The sequence below is a fragment of the Cornus florida genome, unplaced genomic scaffold (assembly GCF_030987335.1).
Source record: "Cornus florida cultivar Cherokee Brave unplaced genomic scaffold, ASM3098733v1 CherokeeBrave_3.0.0_Hap2_Chr07, whole genome shotgun sequence".
NCBI lineage: Eukaryota > Viridiplantae > Streptophyta > Magnoliopsida > Cornales > Cornaceae > Cornus > Cornus florida.
In genome coordinates this window covers 13,366,955-13,385,055 of record NW_026775577.1, presented here as the reverse complement: position 1 = coordinate 13,385,055, position 18,101 = coordinate 13,366,955, and the positions used below count along the sequence as shown (strand labels likewise).

Below are 18,101 nucleotides of genomic sequence, written 5' to 3'. Positions count from 1 at the left end.
GCTTTTGAGAAGAGAGCTCTGGACGAGCGTACCGCTCTGATCGATGCGATCAGCAGAGTGAGCGGTGGGATGCTGGCTCTTCACGCTCGGTTCTCAAGGGTCGGTGCTCTTAGATATGCTCAAGGATTCCGGGAAGGTTTCGCCGACCGAGTTCCGGATGAGGGACAGACCAGTTCCACTCCAGATGAGGTCGACAAGGATTTAGGGATCGAACCTCTGGGGGTCTATGTCGACCCAGAACCCACCGAAGCGGAGCGCATATTCGATGAGTGCCAGGACATTGCTTCCTCAAGGATCATCACAGCTCCTCCTACCGCTCTGCCTCTGACCGCTCCTCAATCGTCAACTGTGGTACCTTCCATAGCCACTGCTGACGCTGAGCCCCAGCCGAACGATTCAGTTATTCATCTTGATTCCCCACCTCGTGAAGGTGAGACGGCTGATGGGGCCGAGGAGGCGGGTCGGCACAACCAGGATGCTGTTGGTACTGAGGCGTTTAGCTAGGGCTCCTTCGGACTCTTCGATTCCATATCTTTTTGTAACGATGGACATCTCACTTTTTGTAAACTCAATGCTTAATATCAATGAAATGACAGAACTCTTTTTCCCTTTGTGTTGTGCTCTGTTCAACCTATTTTCAATACATATATATCTTTTTTCTCTTTTCTTTTATATTAGCTTTGCCGTGTGTTTGTTTATGGCAAGTGCCTGGCGCTCGGCTAGAATGCCACTTGCCACTTGGCTTTAAATTTTTAGCAAGTGTCTGGCGTTCGGCTTATGGTGCCAGCTGCCACTTATCTTGCTTAAGTGCCTGGCGCTCGGCTAGAATGCCACTTGCCACTTGGCTTTAAATTTTTAGCAAGTGTCTGGCGTTCGGCTTATGGTGCCAGCTGCCACTTATCTTGCTTAAGTGCCTGGCGCTCGGCTAGAATGCCACTTGCCACTTGGCTTTAAATTTTTAACAAGTGTCTGACGTTCGGCTTATGGTGCCAGCTGCCACTTATCTTGCTTAAGTGCCTGGCGCTCGGCTAGAATGCCACTTGCCACTTGGCTTTAAATTTTTAGCAGTGTCTGGCGTTCGGCTTATGGTGCCAGCTGCCACTTATCTTGCTTAAGTGCCTGGCGCTCGGCTAGAATGCCACTTGGCTTTAAATTTTTAGCAAGTGTCTGGCGTTCGGCTTATGGTGCCAGCTGCCACTTATCTTGCTTAAGTGTCTGGCGCTCGGCTAGAATGCCACTTGCCACTTGGCTTTTCATTTTTTAGTAGGCCGTTGGAAAAGAAAGTTATTTTTTTGTAAATTTCAGTAACTTGCACATTCATACGTATTTGATTGACAACAAACAACATCCAATTAAAGCCGAAACTTAGCTTTTATTGGTAGTACCTCTTCAGAGACGTGGCGTTCCAGGGCTTGCTGACCAACCTTCCCGCCATGGTTTCCAACGTATATACCCCCTTGCCTATGACTTCTGCAATTCTGTATGGGCCTTCCCAGGGTGGCATCATTTTTTTGACCATCCCCACCTTTCTTTTCAGAACCAGATCGCCAGGGGTAAAATCCCTGTGTTTTACTCTTTTGTTGTGACTATTCGCCAATACTTGCTGATACGATGCTAACCTTATAGCCGCTGTGTCCCTCCTTTCGTCTATCATATCGAGGTTCAATCTTAACATCTTGTCGTTCTGATCTCGACTCCATGCTAAGCTTCTGATAGTGGGGACCAAATGCTCAACCGGTATAACTGCCTCGGTACCATATGCCATTGCAAACGGGCTCTCCCCAGTCGGCCGCCTTGGGGTGGTTCTATAAGCCCATAGAACGTTCGGGAGCTCATCCAACCACTTCCCTTTATGGTCTTCCAGCTTTTTCTTAATGCAGGCGAAAATGGTTCTGTTTGTGATTTCTGCTTGTCCGTTGGCCTGAGGATGACTTACTGCAGCCAACTTCTGGTTGATTCCATACTCCTCCAGCAGCTCTCTTACTTGCCTGCTGTCGAGGTTTGTGCCATTGTCCATGACTATTGATCTGGGAACGCCGAAACGGCAGATAATATTGTTCCAAATAAATCGTCTCACATGAGTCTGAGTCACGCTAGGATATGGTTCTGCTTCCACCCATTTAGTGAAGTAATCCGTGGCCAGTAACACATACTTATTCTGAGCTCTTGCAGTTGGCAGAGGACCGACCACATCCATCCCCCATTGCGCGAAAGGCCATGGCGAGGCCATTACGTGCAATTCCTCAGGTGGTTGGTGGATCAATGGTCCATATCGTTGGCATTTATCGCACCTTCGAGAGAACTCCTCCGCATCTCTTGACATGTTTGGCCAGAAATACCCTTGTGTTATTGCTTTATGCGCTAACGATCGCCCCCCAGAATGATTGCCACACACACCCTCATGAATAGCTCGCAATACCTGCTGCGACTCCGCGGGGGTGACACACTTCAAGTATGGGCCAGAGTAGGACCTTCTGTACAGCTGGTTACGCACGATGGCGTACTTTGCAGCATTCTTTTTGAGTCTCCTAACTTCATCCCTCTGCATAGGCAAAACGCCATCTCGAATATAGGTAATGATGGGGTCAATCCAACTCGGTTCATACGGTATGACGTTGACTTGCCAAGGGTCAGAGTCCAAGGGTTCTTCGAAAATAGATGGCTGGGTCAGTATTCCTACTGGAATCACCCTCGCCAATGTTTCACCAGAACTCGAAGCACTACATGCTAACCGGTCCGCATCTGCATTCTGTTCCCTCGGTAACTGTATGAATTCAATCTTTGCAAAGTCCTTGGCTTTATGCAGAACGGCAGAACGATATGCCCCCATCGTGTCATCCTTGGTCGCGTACTCACCATTTACTTGCCGAACAATCAACTGCGAGTCACTATACACAGTCAAACTTTTGATCTGTAGCTCTCTGGCCAACTTTAATCCATTTAGCAACGCCTCGTATTCCACTTCATTATTGGTGGCTCGGAACTCAAGTCTGAGTGCTTGACTCAAGGAAGTACCCTCTGGGGTTTGCAGTTTGATCCCAATTCCAGCCCCCATCTGGTTAGAGGAGCCATCCACAAAAAGTTTCCAAGAGCCGCATCTAAGGTCTTCTTCCGTATCCTCGGCATCACATTCTAGCAGGAAATCGGCCACCGCTTGCCCTTTAACAGCTGTTCTCGGCTCATACGTTATGTCAAATGAACTCAACTCTATGGCCCACTTTGTCATTCTGCCCGAGAGCTCTGGCTTGTGCATAAGCGTTCTGATTGGAAAAGTTGTTAGAACAGCTATGGGGTGGGATTCGAAATAATGCCTCAACTTTCTTTTTGCATTTACAAGTGCAAGTACCACCCGTTCGGCCTTTGAGTATCTTTGTTCTGCCTCTGTCATTGTTTTGCTTACATAAAATACCGGGTATTGCACCCCTTCCTTGCAACGAATCAGAACGGCACTTGTCGCGACACCAGATACTCCAAGATATAGAAATAACTTTTCTTCCGGATCTGGGGCTGACAGGACTGGTGGATTCTGCATATATTCCTTCAAATGAGTCAATGCTTGTCGTTGCTCATCCCCCCAGACCTGCCTTCCATGGCTCCGAATCGTGTCAAAGAACGGCTTGCAGTGATCTGACAATTTGGAAATAAATTGACTTAATGCAGCTATTCGTCCTGTGAGGGCTTGCACCTCTCTGATCGTCTTTGGCTCGGCATTCTTAATCAAAGCCTCTGCTTGAGCGGGGCTAACTTCGATGCCTCTGCGGTTGACCACGTGTCCCAGAAACTGTCCGGAACTGACACCGAACGAGCACTTGGTTGGATTGAGCCTCATCCCATATCGCTTCAGTACATCAAATATATCTTGCAGATGCTTCAGATGATCATCCTTCTTCCTACTCTTTAGCACCATATCATCAATATAGGCTTCCACAATCTTTTCCATTTGATTCTTAAAAATTTTGCTAACAAGTCTTTGATAAGTTGCTCCCGCATTCTTTAGTCCGAAAGGCATAACTTTGTAGCAGTATGTTCCTCGCTCGGTGACAAAAGAAGTTTTTTCTTCATCTGCGGGGTCCATAGGGATCTGATTATAGCCTGAATAAGCGTCCAGAAAGGTTAAACGCTCATACCCGGTGGTGGCATCCACCATTTGATCAATCTTAGGCAGCGGGAAGCTGTCCTTCGGACAGGCTTTGTTCAAATTGGTGAAATCAATGCATACTCGCCATTTCCCATTCTTCTTCTGCACGACAACGACGTTGGACAACCAATCAGGGTAGTGCACTTCTCTGATAAACCCCGCATCAAGCAGCCTATCGACTTCTTCTGCTATGATTTGATTACGTTCTGGAGCAAATCTTCGCTGCTTCTGTTTCACTGGTTTGAAATTGGGATTGACATTCAGGGAATGACAGGATACGGAGTGACTAATTCCAGGCATGTCTAGGTGACTCCATGCAAATACGTTGGCATTGTGGGACAAGAAATCCACTAGCTCTTGCTGCTCTTCTCTGGTCAGTCTTATACCTACTCTGGTAGTTCGTTCTGGCCTGGACTGATCGATCTGCACATCCAGAAGGGGCTCCTCGGTCAAGTCGACTGACTCCTCCACCCTGTTCTGCTCGGGCGGAGGTTCCTGTAATTGCTATCTGGGGCTTGCCGAACGGACGGGCGCCTTCCCTTTCCCAGCATGCTTTAGTGTGACGGAATAACACTCTTTGACTGCAACCTGATCCCCCCGAATGTCTATCATTTTATCTCCATCGGGTCCGAGGCACCTCATGACCTGATGCAGAGTTGAGGGTACACCTTGGACTCTGTGAATCCATCCTCTTCCCATCAGGAGATTATACGAGGGGTGAATTTCTACAACGACAAAAGTTTCCATAAGAGCTCGTTCTGCAGCTTGAACTTCCACTTCCACCATCCCGACGGGCTCCACCCTCTTCCCATCGAACCCTAACAAGGGATTTCCAGTGGGCTTGAGCCTCTCTGGTTTAATCTCGAGCCTATCAAATGTGTCCCTCGGCATGACATTCACACTGCTCCCAGGATCGATCAGAACTCTGCGCACCAAGCAGTCCGCCACTGTTAAACTGACTACCAACGGGTCTTCATGGGGCAGTTGAACACGCTGCAGGTCTGTCCAGTCGAACTTTATCTGCATCGACGGGCTCTGCTGGTGTAGAGTATTCACACTGCTGACCCTTTTCTTCATCTGCGCCTGCCGCAGGCGCGCCCGGAGTAGCTCATCTGACTCTTCACTAGGCTCGGGTCGACCATGGATAGCATTGATTATACGAACTGGTTGTGAATTGTGGGAGCTTTGTTTATGACTCCTTTTTATTTGTTCCACCGGTCGATTCTGCTCTATCGCCGAGCCTTGAACATAACTCGCGAACTCCCCTCTAGCTATCAACATCTCCACTTGCCTCCTCAGGTTCCTGCATTCGTTAGTCTGATGACCGAAATCGAAATGGAAAGCACAATGTTTAGTTTGATCCCTCTGTTCGAGGGGTTGCCTAATTGGCAGTGGTGGATGAAACTTATCTTTGTTCTCCTGATACAGCCTCGCCAGAGTGACCTTCAGCGGAGTAATCAGCTCTTCCTCCCTGGACCTTTTTTCTGCCTTCCAAGAGGTCTGACGTTGCGGCTGAGCCTGCTTCTGCCTGATCTTTGCCTTGGACTTTTCCTCGGTCGACACGAGCGACGCTGTCCGAGCATTAGCTGCCTCCTCTTCTTCTAGGCGCACAAAGCCATCGGCTCTTTCATTGAGTTCATCCATAGTAGTCGGCGTGTTCACTACCAGACTGGTGTGAAACGGAGTTCCACGTGTCATGGCTAACTTGAAGGCTTGAACTGCTGTAGAAGGGTGGCATTCGATCACCATACTCTTAGTGAGATTAAACCTGGTAAGAAAAGCCTGGAGACGTTCATCTTTGTGCTGCCTCATCGTGAATAGGCTCGAGATGTCCTTCGGCGGGCGCTTGTTCCCATAGTACTGGCTTATGAACCGATCGCACAGGTTTCTGAAGCTACCAATGGAGCTCCTAGGCAAGTTTTTGAACCAGCTGAGTGCCGGTCCGGCTAGGCTTGTAGGGAAACATTTGCACATTAAAGAGTCGTTTTCCGTATTCAGGGCCATTTTCAACAGGATATGGTACACATGATCGATCGGATCGGTTGTTCCGTCAAACAGAATAAAGACTGGCATAGCAAACTTCCTTGGATGCGGGGCATTCAAGATCTCGTCGGTGAATGGTGAATCAACCGTCCGAGCTGCGGATCGGAGAGCTTCATTCTCTCTCTGGAGTCCAGCGGTAGCTCTGTGAGTTACGGTTCTGCCCTCCGAACCGCGATGAGTGATAGTAGCCATGGAGGGCCGGTAAGACGGATCGAACGACCGTTCCTCTATGAACTCTCTTTGCCAAGGCGACGCTACTCGACGGCGATCAACCTCTATCACTCCCTCTCGGTCGAACCTTTCCCGATGCGGATCGAAGGTTATGGCTTCATTCCGTCTAATCTGCTTATGTCGCGGATCAACGTGAGTCGATCCTTCGTGATCCTCAACTCGACGAACATTTGGCGGCAAATTGTCCATCATCCTTTCATCACGGTGGTGAGCTGACTGATTGTTCTCGTCCTGCTCGCCTTGACGCGCGATATTAGATTGAACACCTCCTTCACCGACCGGAAGTGGATGCGAAACCGCAGGTATTTGCCGATGTTGCATTCCAGCTTTCAATTCTGCATTCTCTTTTTTGAGAGCCTCAATCAAGTTCATCAACTCCTCAAGCTTTGTTTGCTGGACAGCCTCCATCGGATTGGAGCTTTCACCTATCATTATTCCTGAACGGAGTAAAGGCATTAATCTCAAGTTCGCGAGTAGATCCGAGCTTCGTGAGTGGGAATTTTTCAGATCTGGTTTCGAATTCTCCGAATTATGCTCACCGTTTACGAGATCTGAATTGTCTGAACTCTAAATCCGTCAGATCCTGCCATAATCGAACAACTCGTTGTTGCGTAGATCTGAAGCCACTTCTGCCAAAGCTTCAAGAACTGTAATTCCTCCAGAGTAGGTCACAATCGCTCAGATCTGGATCCAAATCCCAAAGATCGAGTCTCGATCAACCGAATTGGTCTGAATCCACTCGATATTCCTCATTGATCAACCAAACTTCCATGCGATTCCCACAGACGGCGCCAATTGAAGATGCAAGAAATTCATACTCTCTTTCTCTCTCTAGAATTCTTACATTTCAACAAAAAGACCCTCCTATTCTTTTCATTCCTTCCCTTATTTATAGATATTTACAAGATATTTACAAATATTGACGGATTGCTGGATCTGGGCCTGTTCCTCCATAAGTCCTGGTCACCTTTGATGGGCTTATTCACGTTCGGCCCATATGGCAGTGTCTTTTTATGGGCCGACCCAGCTGTACGGACCGGATGTCGTGCTTGCAAGTCAGATCCGGCCCATGTCGTCCTGGGCCTCCTCACAAACTCTAATGGGGGTTTATGTTGGGCTTGATTGAAGTCCGATTGATCGTAGTTGTGCTAGCTTCGATCACTGCAATTGGAGTAAAAGGCCTGAAGCCCAACATTTCATATATCTAATAGATGAAACAAATTGGAACTTTTGGGCTGGATCAGAGTTTGTAGACACAAAACGAAAAATCACTACTCTTTTTACCAAATTCATTTCATCCAACTTTGGGATAAAAGAGTTCGGGTGAGGATTCAATTAGCGATCCAAATTTCTAAATTTTAGTTATTACAATTAAAAAACAAGTTTAATGCATTAAATCAAAGAACCCATCAATTTGAAGAACAAATACATATAAACATGAAAATAGTTATTTTTTTTTAAAATAATAAAAGCAATACTCCTATGAGCCTTTTAATTAGAGGTAAATTAAGAACCCTATTGGACGAGAAGATTTTGGTTGTGCCGGGCATACCATCCAATGCGAATGCAACATATCATTTCGTTATTAGCAATTTTTAAAAGTAGATGGGCCAACTTTCATAGAATGACAGCATTTTCATTGGGTGGGCAATACATGCCCGGCACAACCCATATCTGCTACTTTTAAATACAAATCCAATGTAACCGACCAAATTCACTCCTATCAATAGTGAATTTTGCTACTAATACAATCACCATTATAGCAGCATAATTTAGCAATGACCGTAGTGAAATTCTCCGATTGCAGAAATTGTGATTGAAATTTGATTCAATTGAATGAAATTTTTTTCAATTCCAAATTTAAAGTGCCCCCATCCTTTATCCCAAATATAGTAAGAGTGTACTTAGTTCAACACAACGATACTTTTTTTATTATTAAAATCTTGTTTATTAATACAAATAAAAAGCTAGCCACAACTTCACTTTTAACTAAAGACACCAAACCAACCTTAGGTCACTACTAAGGTTGAACAAAAGCACACAAAAATAAGCACCCAAGCATAGCAAGTAGTCAATGCATCATTTTCATTATAAAATAACCGTCAACACAGAAAAGTAAATCCTAAATACATCACCATCAAAGAAAAGCTGTTACAAATTCCAGTGGGGATATCGTCCAATTACATTCTTTCTTTAGTCCACTGTGAAAAAATTCTACCAATTCCCTTTTACACTCTTTCATATATTCCAACTTAGGTCATAAAATAAACTCAAGAGTATATTTAAATAATAAAAATAAAACAGTTTAGTTAGTAGACCTCTGTGCTTAAAGACACTATATATATAAATAATAGAAAAACTACCAGAGAGAGAGAGAGAGAGAGAGAGAGACCAAGTGGTGGAACAAAGGGAGTGCCTAATGTAAGTGCATTGTGGGTGCTAGGCAAGAACAAAGATAAGAATAATTGGAAGTCATGATGGTCAACTTTTGTTTACTGCTTGGACATATTAATTAATCACTTAAAAAGGACTTGAAGAGGAATTTAAGGAGAGGAAATTACTTTGAAGTGAATGGTGGGATCCTTTTGTTAAAACTTCATCGCAACTGGGAAAAAAGGTAACCCTAATGTTTAAATTTTAGGTAAATATTACCTATAAGATTTTTTTGGGTTATATAAGTGCAATAAGTTTATAAAAATAATCGAAGAGGGCTTGAGGTCGCTATTTGGTTAAAAATTTAGTTATGTGCATTGCACGTGACATTTTTAAGATATAACATTCTGAAAGTTTTATTTTAAAGATATATAAGAAGAAGAAGAAGAAGAAAAAAACAAAGAAAAAGGGACACTTTAGTTATTTCATATTTAATTATTTTTTTATCTTTTTTTATTCCGTTAGAGGAACACTTTAATCTTTTCAGCATTCAGTCTCTTATTTGCTCAAAAATTAAATGTTAGAGATTTTTCAGACAATATAGAAAATTATACACTCTATATGCATGCCACATGAGTGTTTTACGTTCGCGACTCTTGTGACTATATTAATCCTCCACCTGTCAAAGATTTCTAAAGAATTTATTGTAACTAAAATAATGTAAAATTGAAAGTGATTTTAAAGCCGAAAAGTTTGAATGAGATGGTGAATGAAATGCTCTTTATTTATTAGATACACTTAATTGAAAGTGACATAAAACTCAATTGAATAAAGAGTCTTCGACTTTTTATTTTATTCAAACTCTCGACCGAGAATAGTATTATTCAGCTCACAATTAGACGAATTTGAATATAAGGAGTCAAATTTCTAACACATTGAGACAAAGGGTTTCTAACAAAGTGGCCACTGTGTCCAGTCAATCGCGTGGCTTCCTTTCTTTGTGGAAGATAAATTTTCCATGAGAAAGTTTCACCAAAACTGTTTGGACAATTTAAAAGGAACTTCTGTGTCATTTCTTCAACTTTCTTTTGAGGTTGGGGATGTAATCGGATGGTCCCACAATACCTCATCATGTAATCCTAAAGCAATTTCCCATTAACAAGAATGAATGGAAAAAAAAAAAAAAAAAAGAAAGATACCTCCTCCTGTTTCCCCATTATTAGGTGCCCATACTCTCTCCCTCGCTCTAGTCTCTCTCTCTCTCTCTCTCTCTATATATACTGTGTATGCAATTATGCATGTCTAAAGTTGTGTGTATACCGTATATATGTTTGGACGTGGAACATGTGTTTTTCTGTTCAGTGGAGACACAAACTAATGGATTAACATTTGAAAAAAAACAATGTGCCTGTGTGTGTGATTTTTTTTTTTTTTTTTTTTTCGGGGTAGTATTGAATAAGAAAAAAGTATCTCACCTATTTCACAAAAAAAAAAAATCTCACCTATTTCACAAAAAAAAAAAAAAAAAAAAATCACCTCTTAGGGTGTTTGTTGTGTCATGATTGTAAAAATAGGCTTTGTTTTGTTAATACATCCTAACACACACAAATATATTTAAGATAACTCAATTTTAATTCAAATTATTTACAGAAAAAAATTAACTTGGATCTTGTATAACACTGAGTTTCAATCTTGCTATTTTCTATTTGTTGATATTTTGCATAAATGCGTAGTCAACAAAATATTCTATGTCAAAATTGCATTTTATATTTTCAAAATAAAACGATGAATATAAATATATATATATATATATTTTAAAAATAACTCTAAAAAATTTCTGAGACACATTAATGTTGTTAATTATTATAAGTAAAATTAATTTAATAATTCTTGTTATCAAAAGCAAACTCGGTCTCCTGAATATTGTTGGTGGCTTGCTTCTACAAGCCAGAAGTGTGAAGAGCAAATTGTACTTCTTATTAAAAATGAGATCATCTATCTTTCTCTTTGAAATGAGAGGAAATACTACTACATTGTATATGTCGTGATCTCTCCTCCCATTTTCGGGAGGTTGAGAGTTCGATATGTGGTGGGGGTAAAAACTAAAAATATATAACAGTATATGTTTGATTGAACTTTTTGAAACCTAAAACACCTAATTATTCCAACGTGGTTATGAAACCTGAATTACAAGTCCGATTTATGTTGACGCTTCACAATCCAATGGGGTTTGTGTTGGGCCTGATTGAAGTCCGATTGATAATAGCTGTGCAAACTTCTATCAGAGCACTTGGAGTAAGGCCTAAAGCCCAACATTTCATATATCTAATAGATGAAACAAATTGGAACTTTTGGGCTGGATCAGAAACGACTCAACAAGCTAAAAATGTGGGCCTTGTCTTTCAAATTGAGCCTTCTTTTCATACTACTTTTGCAGACACAGAACGAAAAATCAGTACTCTCTTTATCAAATTCATTTCATCCGACTTTGGGATAAAAGCAATACTCTTATGAGCCTTTTAATTAGAGGTTAATTAAGAACTCTATTGGACAAGAAGATTTTGGTTGGGCCAGCCATACCATCCAATACGAATGCAACATATCATTTCGGTTATAAGCAATTTTTAAAAGTAGGTGGGTCACCTTTACAACATTTTGGTTGGGTGGACAATACATGTCCTGTGCAATCCACATCTATTAATTCTAAATCCAAATCCAACTGAATTCATTCCTATCAATGGTAAATTTTGCTACTAATAAAGTCACTGTTATAGTATCATAATTTAGCAGTGACTGTAGCGAAATTCTCCAATTGTGAAAATCGTGATTGAAATTTGATTCAATTGAATTAAATTTTTTTCAATCCCAAATTTAAAGTGTGGAATCCTTTCTCCCAAATATAGTAAAAGTGTAATAAGCTCAACCACAACAATACTTTTTATTAAAATTTTGTTTATTAATACACCAAACCAACCTTAGGTCACTAAGGTTGAACAAAAGCACACAAAAATAAGCAACCAAGCATAGCAAGTAGTCAATACATCATTTTCACGACTTTCTTCCAAGAAGGGCGGCTTGAGATATCCATCCACCAGTCATTTACATTCTTCCTCTCCCTCACCAAGTGCCCCTTCCCAGCCTCATTCACGAGATACCTAATGGCGGGAAGGTGGCTTAGGTCGGCGAGGGAGAAGGAGTCTCCGGCAAGGTACTTGCTCTTCGACAACCTTTCCTCGTACACGTCGAGCACTTTTTTGAGCTTGTTCTCGGAGCTGTGGACCAATGCCATGTCGCCACATTGCCCCATCCCCGGAAGGATCACAAGATGAAGCACCATAGTGAACACCAAGTCATTGAAGTTGTTAACATAATTAGAATATAGCCGTTGTTTATATTACTACCATAATTGCATTATTATAGCCTTAGTCTAGATAATTACTATAATTGTTGTATAGCCGTTGGTGATCTCTAGCCTATATATATCTCTCCTTGTACATGTATTACAAACACTTCAATTTACAGAATATCTACATTTCATATATCTCTGACTCTCTCTTTATCTCTCTATTTCTGATAATTAACATGGTATCAGAGCCATGAATTATTATTATATTTTTTTATCTATATATATATATATATTTTTAATCTGAACAACACCACCTAACCTCACCGCCGGCGCTGCTCTCTACAACTGCAAACTACAAAATCTACAAAACCCATATATTTCAGAAGTTCTTCCTCTCTGCCACTCTCTCTGCAACAATTTATACAAAACCGATTACCTACATCAACACCCATATCTTTCAGTTTTTCATCGCCGGCTATTCCAGTACAGGTTCGCGATCTCAGCCACTGTTCCAATTCGGGTTCACAATCTCAGCCGGATTCTTTCGCCGTCACCGAATGGATCTCAGCCGGTATCACTGACTTCAGCCGTGTTCCGCAGCGTTCAGCCGTGTTCTGCCGCTGCCCCTTTGCCGTCGCTAGCTTCAGCCGTGTTCCTCTGTATATATTTCTTTGCCGTGTTCCTCTGCCGTCGCTGTGTTCTCTCTCTCTCTATATATATTTATATATAATATATATTATATATTATATCTTTATCTTTTACCTTACCCAGAATATATAATATTATATATATCCATAATATATATATATATATATATATATATATATAATATCTTCACCTAAAATATATTATATATATTTTATCTCCCCCAGAAAAACAAAATCCTAAATCTCTCTCCATAAATATTATATATATTTATAATATATTATGTTTATGGGGGAAATTGAGCTATTGGACCTAAATCAAACTTATTTTAGGGGCTGCAGTCAGAGCTCTTGGGGGCAGTAATCAAAACTATTCACCAGGTACACAGTCTCATATATTTTCAAGTTATGGACAGGTCTGAAATTTCTCATTCTATTGGCACTACCTTGGAGGGTTGCTCAAATTACATTCTTTGGTCTCAAGCTATGTCTAGTTTTCTTAAAGGTAAGAAGCTATGACGCATTATTACCGGTGATCTCTTTGAGCCAGTGCAAGTCGGAACAGAAACAAAAGAAAAATATAGTGATCGTCTTGAAGAATGGGATAACAAAAATCATCAAATTATTACTTGGTTTCGCAACACCTGTATTTCATCCATTAGTATTGAATTTGGCCGGTTTAATTCTGCAAAATCCATCTGGGATTTCTTAAAGCACCGTTACACCACTACTGATCTCGCCCATCAATATCAACTTCTGACCAATCTTCACAGCAAAACTCAACAGCCTGGTCAATCTATCAGTACCTTTGTCTCTGAAATACATGCTATTTGGGATCAACTATCTCTTTCTAAACCTACTTGGTCGTGTGCTACTGATGCTACAAAGTTTACTACCTATCGAGATCGTCAACGTGTCATCATGTTTCTTATGGCTCTTCAACCCTCATTTGAACCCGTTCAAGCCTCTCTCCTTCATCGGCATCCTCTGCCTACCTTAGAAGATGCTATAACTGAGCTTCTTTCAGAAGAAACTCGTCTAAATACATCTCAACCTCAGGTTACCGATGCAGCTCTTGCTACTCATTATCCCAGAAAGAAACCAGCTTCATCTTTCTCCTCTCCCAAGGAGTGTACCTACTGTCACAACACAGATCACGCTTTATTAACCTATCCCACCAGAATCTGCAAGTTTTGTCACAAGAAAGGCCCAGGTCACTACCAGAGTGATTGTCCCAAGAATTGGCAATCTCGCACCAATTCTTCCAGAGGTACTTCATCTAGCCACAAACACCCATCTTCATCCTTCACTGCTGTCACTGCTAAGGGGGAGCTTCTACAGTCACAACGATGTCTACCAATGATATCGAGGCTCTTCTTAAGCAGATTCTCTCTAATAATGGTACTCCTCCTTCCACTGCTATGTCAGTTACCTCAGGTAATTCTTGGTTTTTTGATTCTGGCTGCTGTAATCATATGACCTCTGATTCTACAATGTTTTCTAAACATAATCCTGCTATCAATACACCTATAATTCATACAGCTGATGGATCTCACTTACATGTCAATCACATTGGTCAAATTTCCACCCCCAATGTCTTACTCTCAAATACCTTCCATATACCAAAACTTACAATCAATCTTATCTCTGTTGGTCAAATATGTGAACTTGGACTTAATGTCATTTTTTCTAATTCCGGTTGTCATGTACAGGATCCATAGACAGGGCAGACCTTTGGGATAGGCCGTAAAGTGGGACGTCTCTTTGAGCTCATCCATCTACGCATTTCTTCTCATCGGCTCTCTACAGTTTCCACCGTTGCTTCAGCAACCTCTACTCCCTCACTTAGCCTTTGGCATTCCCGATTAAGTCATGTGTCTGTTGGGCGTTTACGCTCCTTAGTGTCAACTGGTCAATTAGGTTCAGTTAAAATTGATGATGTAACTTGTTTACCATGTCAACTTGCAAAACAACCTGCTTTACCTTTTAATAAAAGCACATCTATTACTTCTGCTCCTTTTGACCTAATTCACTCTGATATATGGGGACCTTCTCCTCACATTACAATGGGAGGATCCAAATACTTTGTTATTTTCCTTGATGATTACTCACGATTTACTTGGCTATATCTCATGAAAAATCGCTCTGAATTACCCCAACTTTACTATGATTTTGCAAACATGGTCAAAACCCAGTTTTCCCGATCCATCAAGATCTTCCGCGCTGATAATGCTATGGAATACAATGAAACAAATTTTCTAAAATTTCTTCGCCGACATGGCACGATCTCTCACTCTTCTTGTCCTGGCACATCCCAACAAAATGGGCGGGCTGAACGTAAACATCGATATATCTTAGACACTGTTCGTTCTCTTCTCATATCCAGTTCCTGTCCTGAGCGTTTTTGGGGGGAAGCAGCTCTCACTGCTGTATACACCATTAACCGTGTTCCAATGCATATTATTGGCAATCAATCTCCCTATGAACGCTTATATAGGATCCTTCCGGCTTATAACCTACTTAAAGTTTTTGGATGCGCCTGTTTTGTCTTACTTCAACCTCATGAACGCACCAAATTGAGCCTCGGGCTCGTTTATGTTGTTTTTTGGGTTATGGAATTAAACACAAAGGATACAGATGTTGGGATCCCATTTCCAAACGTCTTCATATCTCTCGTCATGTCATCTTTTGGGAACACAAAATGTTCTCTTCTTTCTCCAAATTCCATCTATCTTCATCTTCTACTCCTTCATTTTTTACCGATTCTTCAGTTGAACTTTTCCCAATCGACACAGATATCATATCCTCATCTGAGATCCCAACCACTACTCCTGATACAACGTCTTCATCTGAGCTCCCACAAATGGCTTTACTTGATGAATATGCTTCATCTGATGTTCATGCTACTGAATCTCTATCTGAGCTCCCACAAATGGCCTTACCTAACGAATCTGTTTCATCTGATGGTTCTGCTACTGAATCTTCTTCATCAGATATCATCACTACTGCTAAACCTCCTCATCGGGTAAGAAAACCTTCTAGTCATTTACGTGATTTCCAGTGTTTTTCTACTATCATGTCTCATCATGAGCCTCAATCCTACCGCGAGGCTAGTTCTAACCCCCTTTGGCAGCAAGCTATGGCAGAAGAATTACAGGCTCTAACACAAGCTCAGACTTGGGACATGGTTGCTCCTCCCTATGACAAAACTGTTGTTGGCTGTAAATGGGTTTACAAAACCAAAACTCATTCTGATGGTTCTGTGGAACGATACAAAGCTCGTTTTGTTGCAAAGGGTTTCACCCAAGAATATGGCATTGACTATGAGGAAACATTTGCCCCTGTTGCTCGACTTACTTCTGTCCGTAGCCTATTGGCTGTGGCAGCAGCCCGCAAATGGGCATTGTTTCAAATGGATGTGAAAAATGCATTTCTCAATGGCGATCTCACTGAAGAAGTATATATGAAACCCCCTCCAGGATATAACCATTCTCCACACCAAGTTTGTAAACTCCGTCGAGCACTATATGGTCTTAAACAAGCTCCAAGGGCATGGTTTGCAAAATTCAGTGCTACAATTGGAGATTTTGGATTTACTTCAAGCTCATATGATTCCAGTCTTTTCATCCGCAAGACTGACTCTGGTATTACTCTTTTTTTACTTTATGTTGATGACATGATAATTACTGGAAATGATCTTGCAGGTATCTCTGCACTCAAAAATTTTCTTAGTCATCATTTTGATATGAAGGATCTTGGGCACCTTAGTTATTTCCTAGGCTTAGAGATTCTCTCTGATTCGGATGGCTATTATCTCTCCCAAGCCAAGTATTCCTCTGACATTTTTGCTCGTGCTGGACTCACGGATTGCAAAACAGCTCCCACTCCACTTGAGATCAATGTCAAGCTCACTTCTCTAGATGGTACACTCCTCAGTAATGCTACATTGTATCGACAGTTGGTTGGCAGTTTAGTATACCTTACTGTTACTCGATCTGACATCGCTTATGCCGTGCATCTTGTTAGCCAGTTCTTATCTGCACCTCGATCTACTCATTATACTGCTGTATTACGCATCCTTCAATACATTAAAGGGACTATGTTTCAAGGCCTTCATTTTTCTTCTCATTCTTCACTTGAGTTACGTGCCTACTCTGATGCTGATTGGGCAGGTGATCCGACTGACCGACGTTCCACTACTGGCTACTGCTTCTTCCTTGGAAACTCTCTCATTTCTTGGCGCAGTAAAAAACAATCTATTGTCTCCAGATCCAGTACAGAGGCCGAATACCGTGCCCTTGCTGATTCCACACAAGAACTTATTTGGCTTCGATGGCTTTTAACAGATATGGGTATTTCTCACTCCACTGGCACTGTTCTCTATTGTGATAATCGAAGTGCTATTTACATTGCTCATAATGACTTCTTCCATGAACGCACCAAACATATTGAAATCGATTGTCATATTGTGCGTCAACATGTTGCACGGGGCACTGTACGCCTTCATTCTGTAACTTCCGCTAATCAAACCGCTGACATTTTTACCAAAGCTCATCCGCCAGGTAGATTTCGGGAATTAGTTTCTAAACTCAAGTTGGTTTCTGCTTTACCATCTTAAGTTTGAGGGGGGATGTTAACATAATTAGAATATAGCCGTTATTTATATTACTACCATAATTGCATTATTATAGCCTTAGTCTAGATAATTACTATAATTGTTGTATAGCCGTTGGTGATCTCTAGCCTATATATATCTCTCATTGTACATGTATTACAAACACTTCAATATACAGAATATCTACATTTCATATATCTCTGGCTCTCTCTTTATCTCTCTATTTATGATAATTAACAGAAGTTGTGTGCTTCTACTTCAAGCCATTGATCAATTAGGGCTCTCTCCTCCAAGGTGGTTCCTAGTAGGTTGGGGCTTTTGTTGGCATACTTGGCTGCATAGTAATGAACGATTGCCCTCGACTCTGCAGAAATTGTCAACCAAACACGGAATAAGAAAAATGAATTATGTCACATACTTGATTTCCATATAGTATTCATGTGCACGACACAACATCGTGTCTAAATAACTCAATAAACAATACTTGTCTCCATTATTCCACAGGAATCTTTTAGGCTGAAGAAAGCTTGAAGTTGACATGTAAAGTAAAGATGGAAAATAGACAAGTTCACAAAGTGATCCAGCTGCTTTTGATGCCTTGACTCTTAAGAAAAGTAAATCCTAAATACATCACCATCAAAGAAAAGCTGTTGCAAATTCCAGTGGTTATATTACCAATTACATTCTTTCTTTAGTCCACTGTGAAATAAT

At 41.5% G+C, this 18,101-nt stretch overlaps 1 protein-coding gene across 1 annotated transcript; it reads right to left on the bottom strand.

Moving 5' to 3' along the window:
* Positions 1-11,759: 11,759 nt before the first annotated feature.
* Positions 11,760-17,884, bottom strand: LOC132316273 (glutathione S-transferase F11-like). Its single transcript, XM_059814781.1, has 3 exons — positions 17,875-17,884; positions 17,640-17,754; positions 11,760-12,150 (listed from the first exon to the last, which is right to left on the bottom strand). Exons 1-3 carry the CDS (start codon positions 17,882-17,884, stop codon positions 11,820-11,822), a joined length of 456 nt encoding a protein of 151 aa, XP_059670764.1. The 3' UTR covers positions 11,760-11,819.
* Positions 17,885-18,101: the final 217 nt, after the last annotated feature.

Bases quoted from the DNA above. Each gene is read 5' to 3' on its own strand.
- LOC132316273 (XM_059814781.1), bottom strand. The intron at 12,151-17,639 runs ACACAACTTCTG...TTCTAATTATGT, and splicing joins CAATGGCTTGAAGTAGAAGC to TAACAACTTCAATGACTTGG.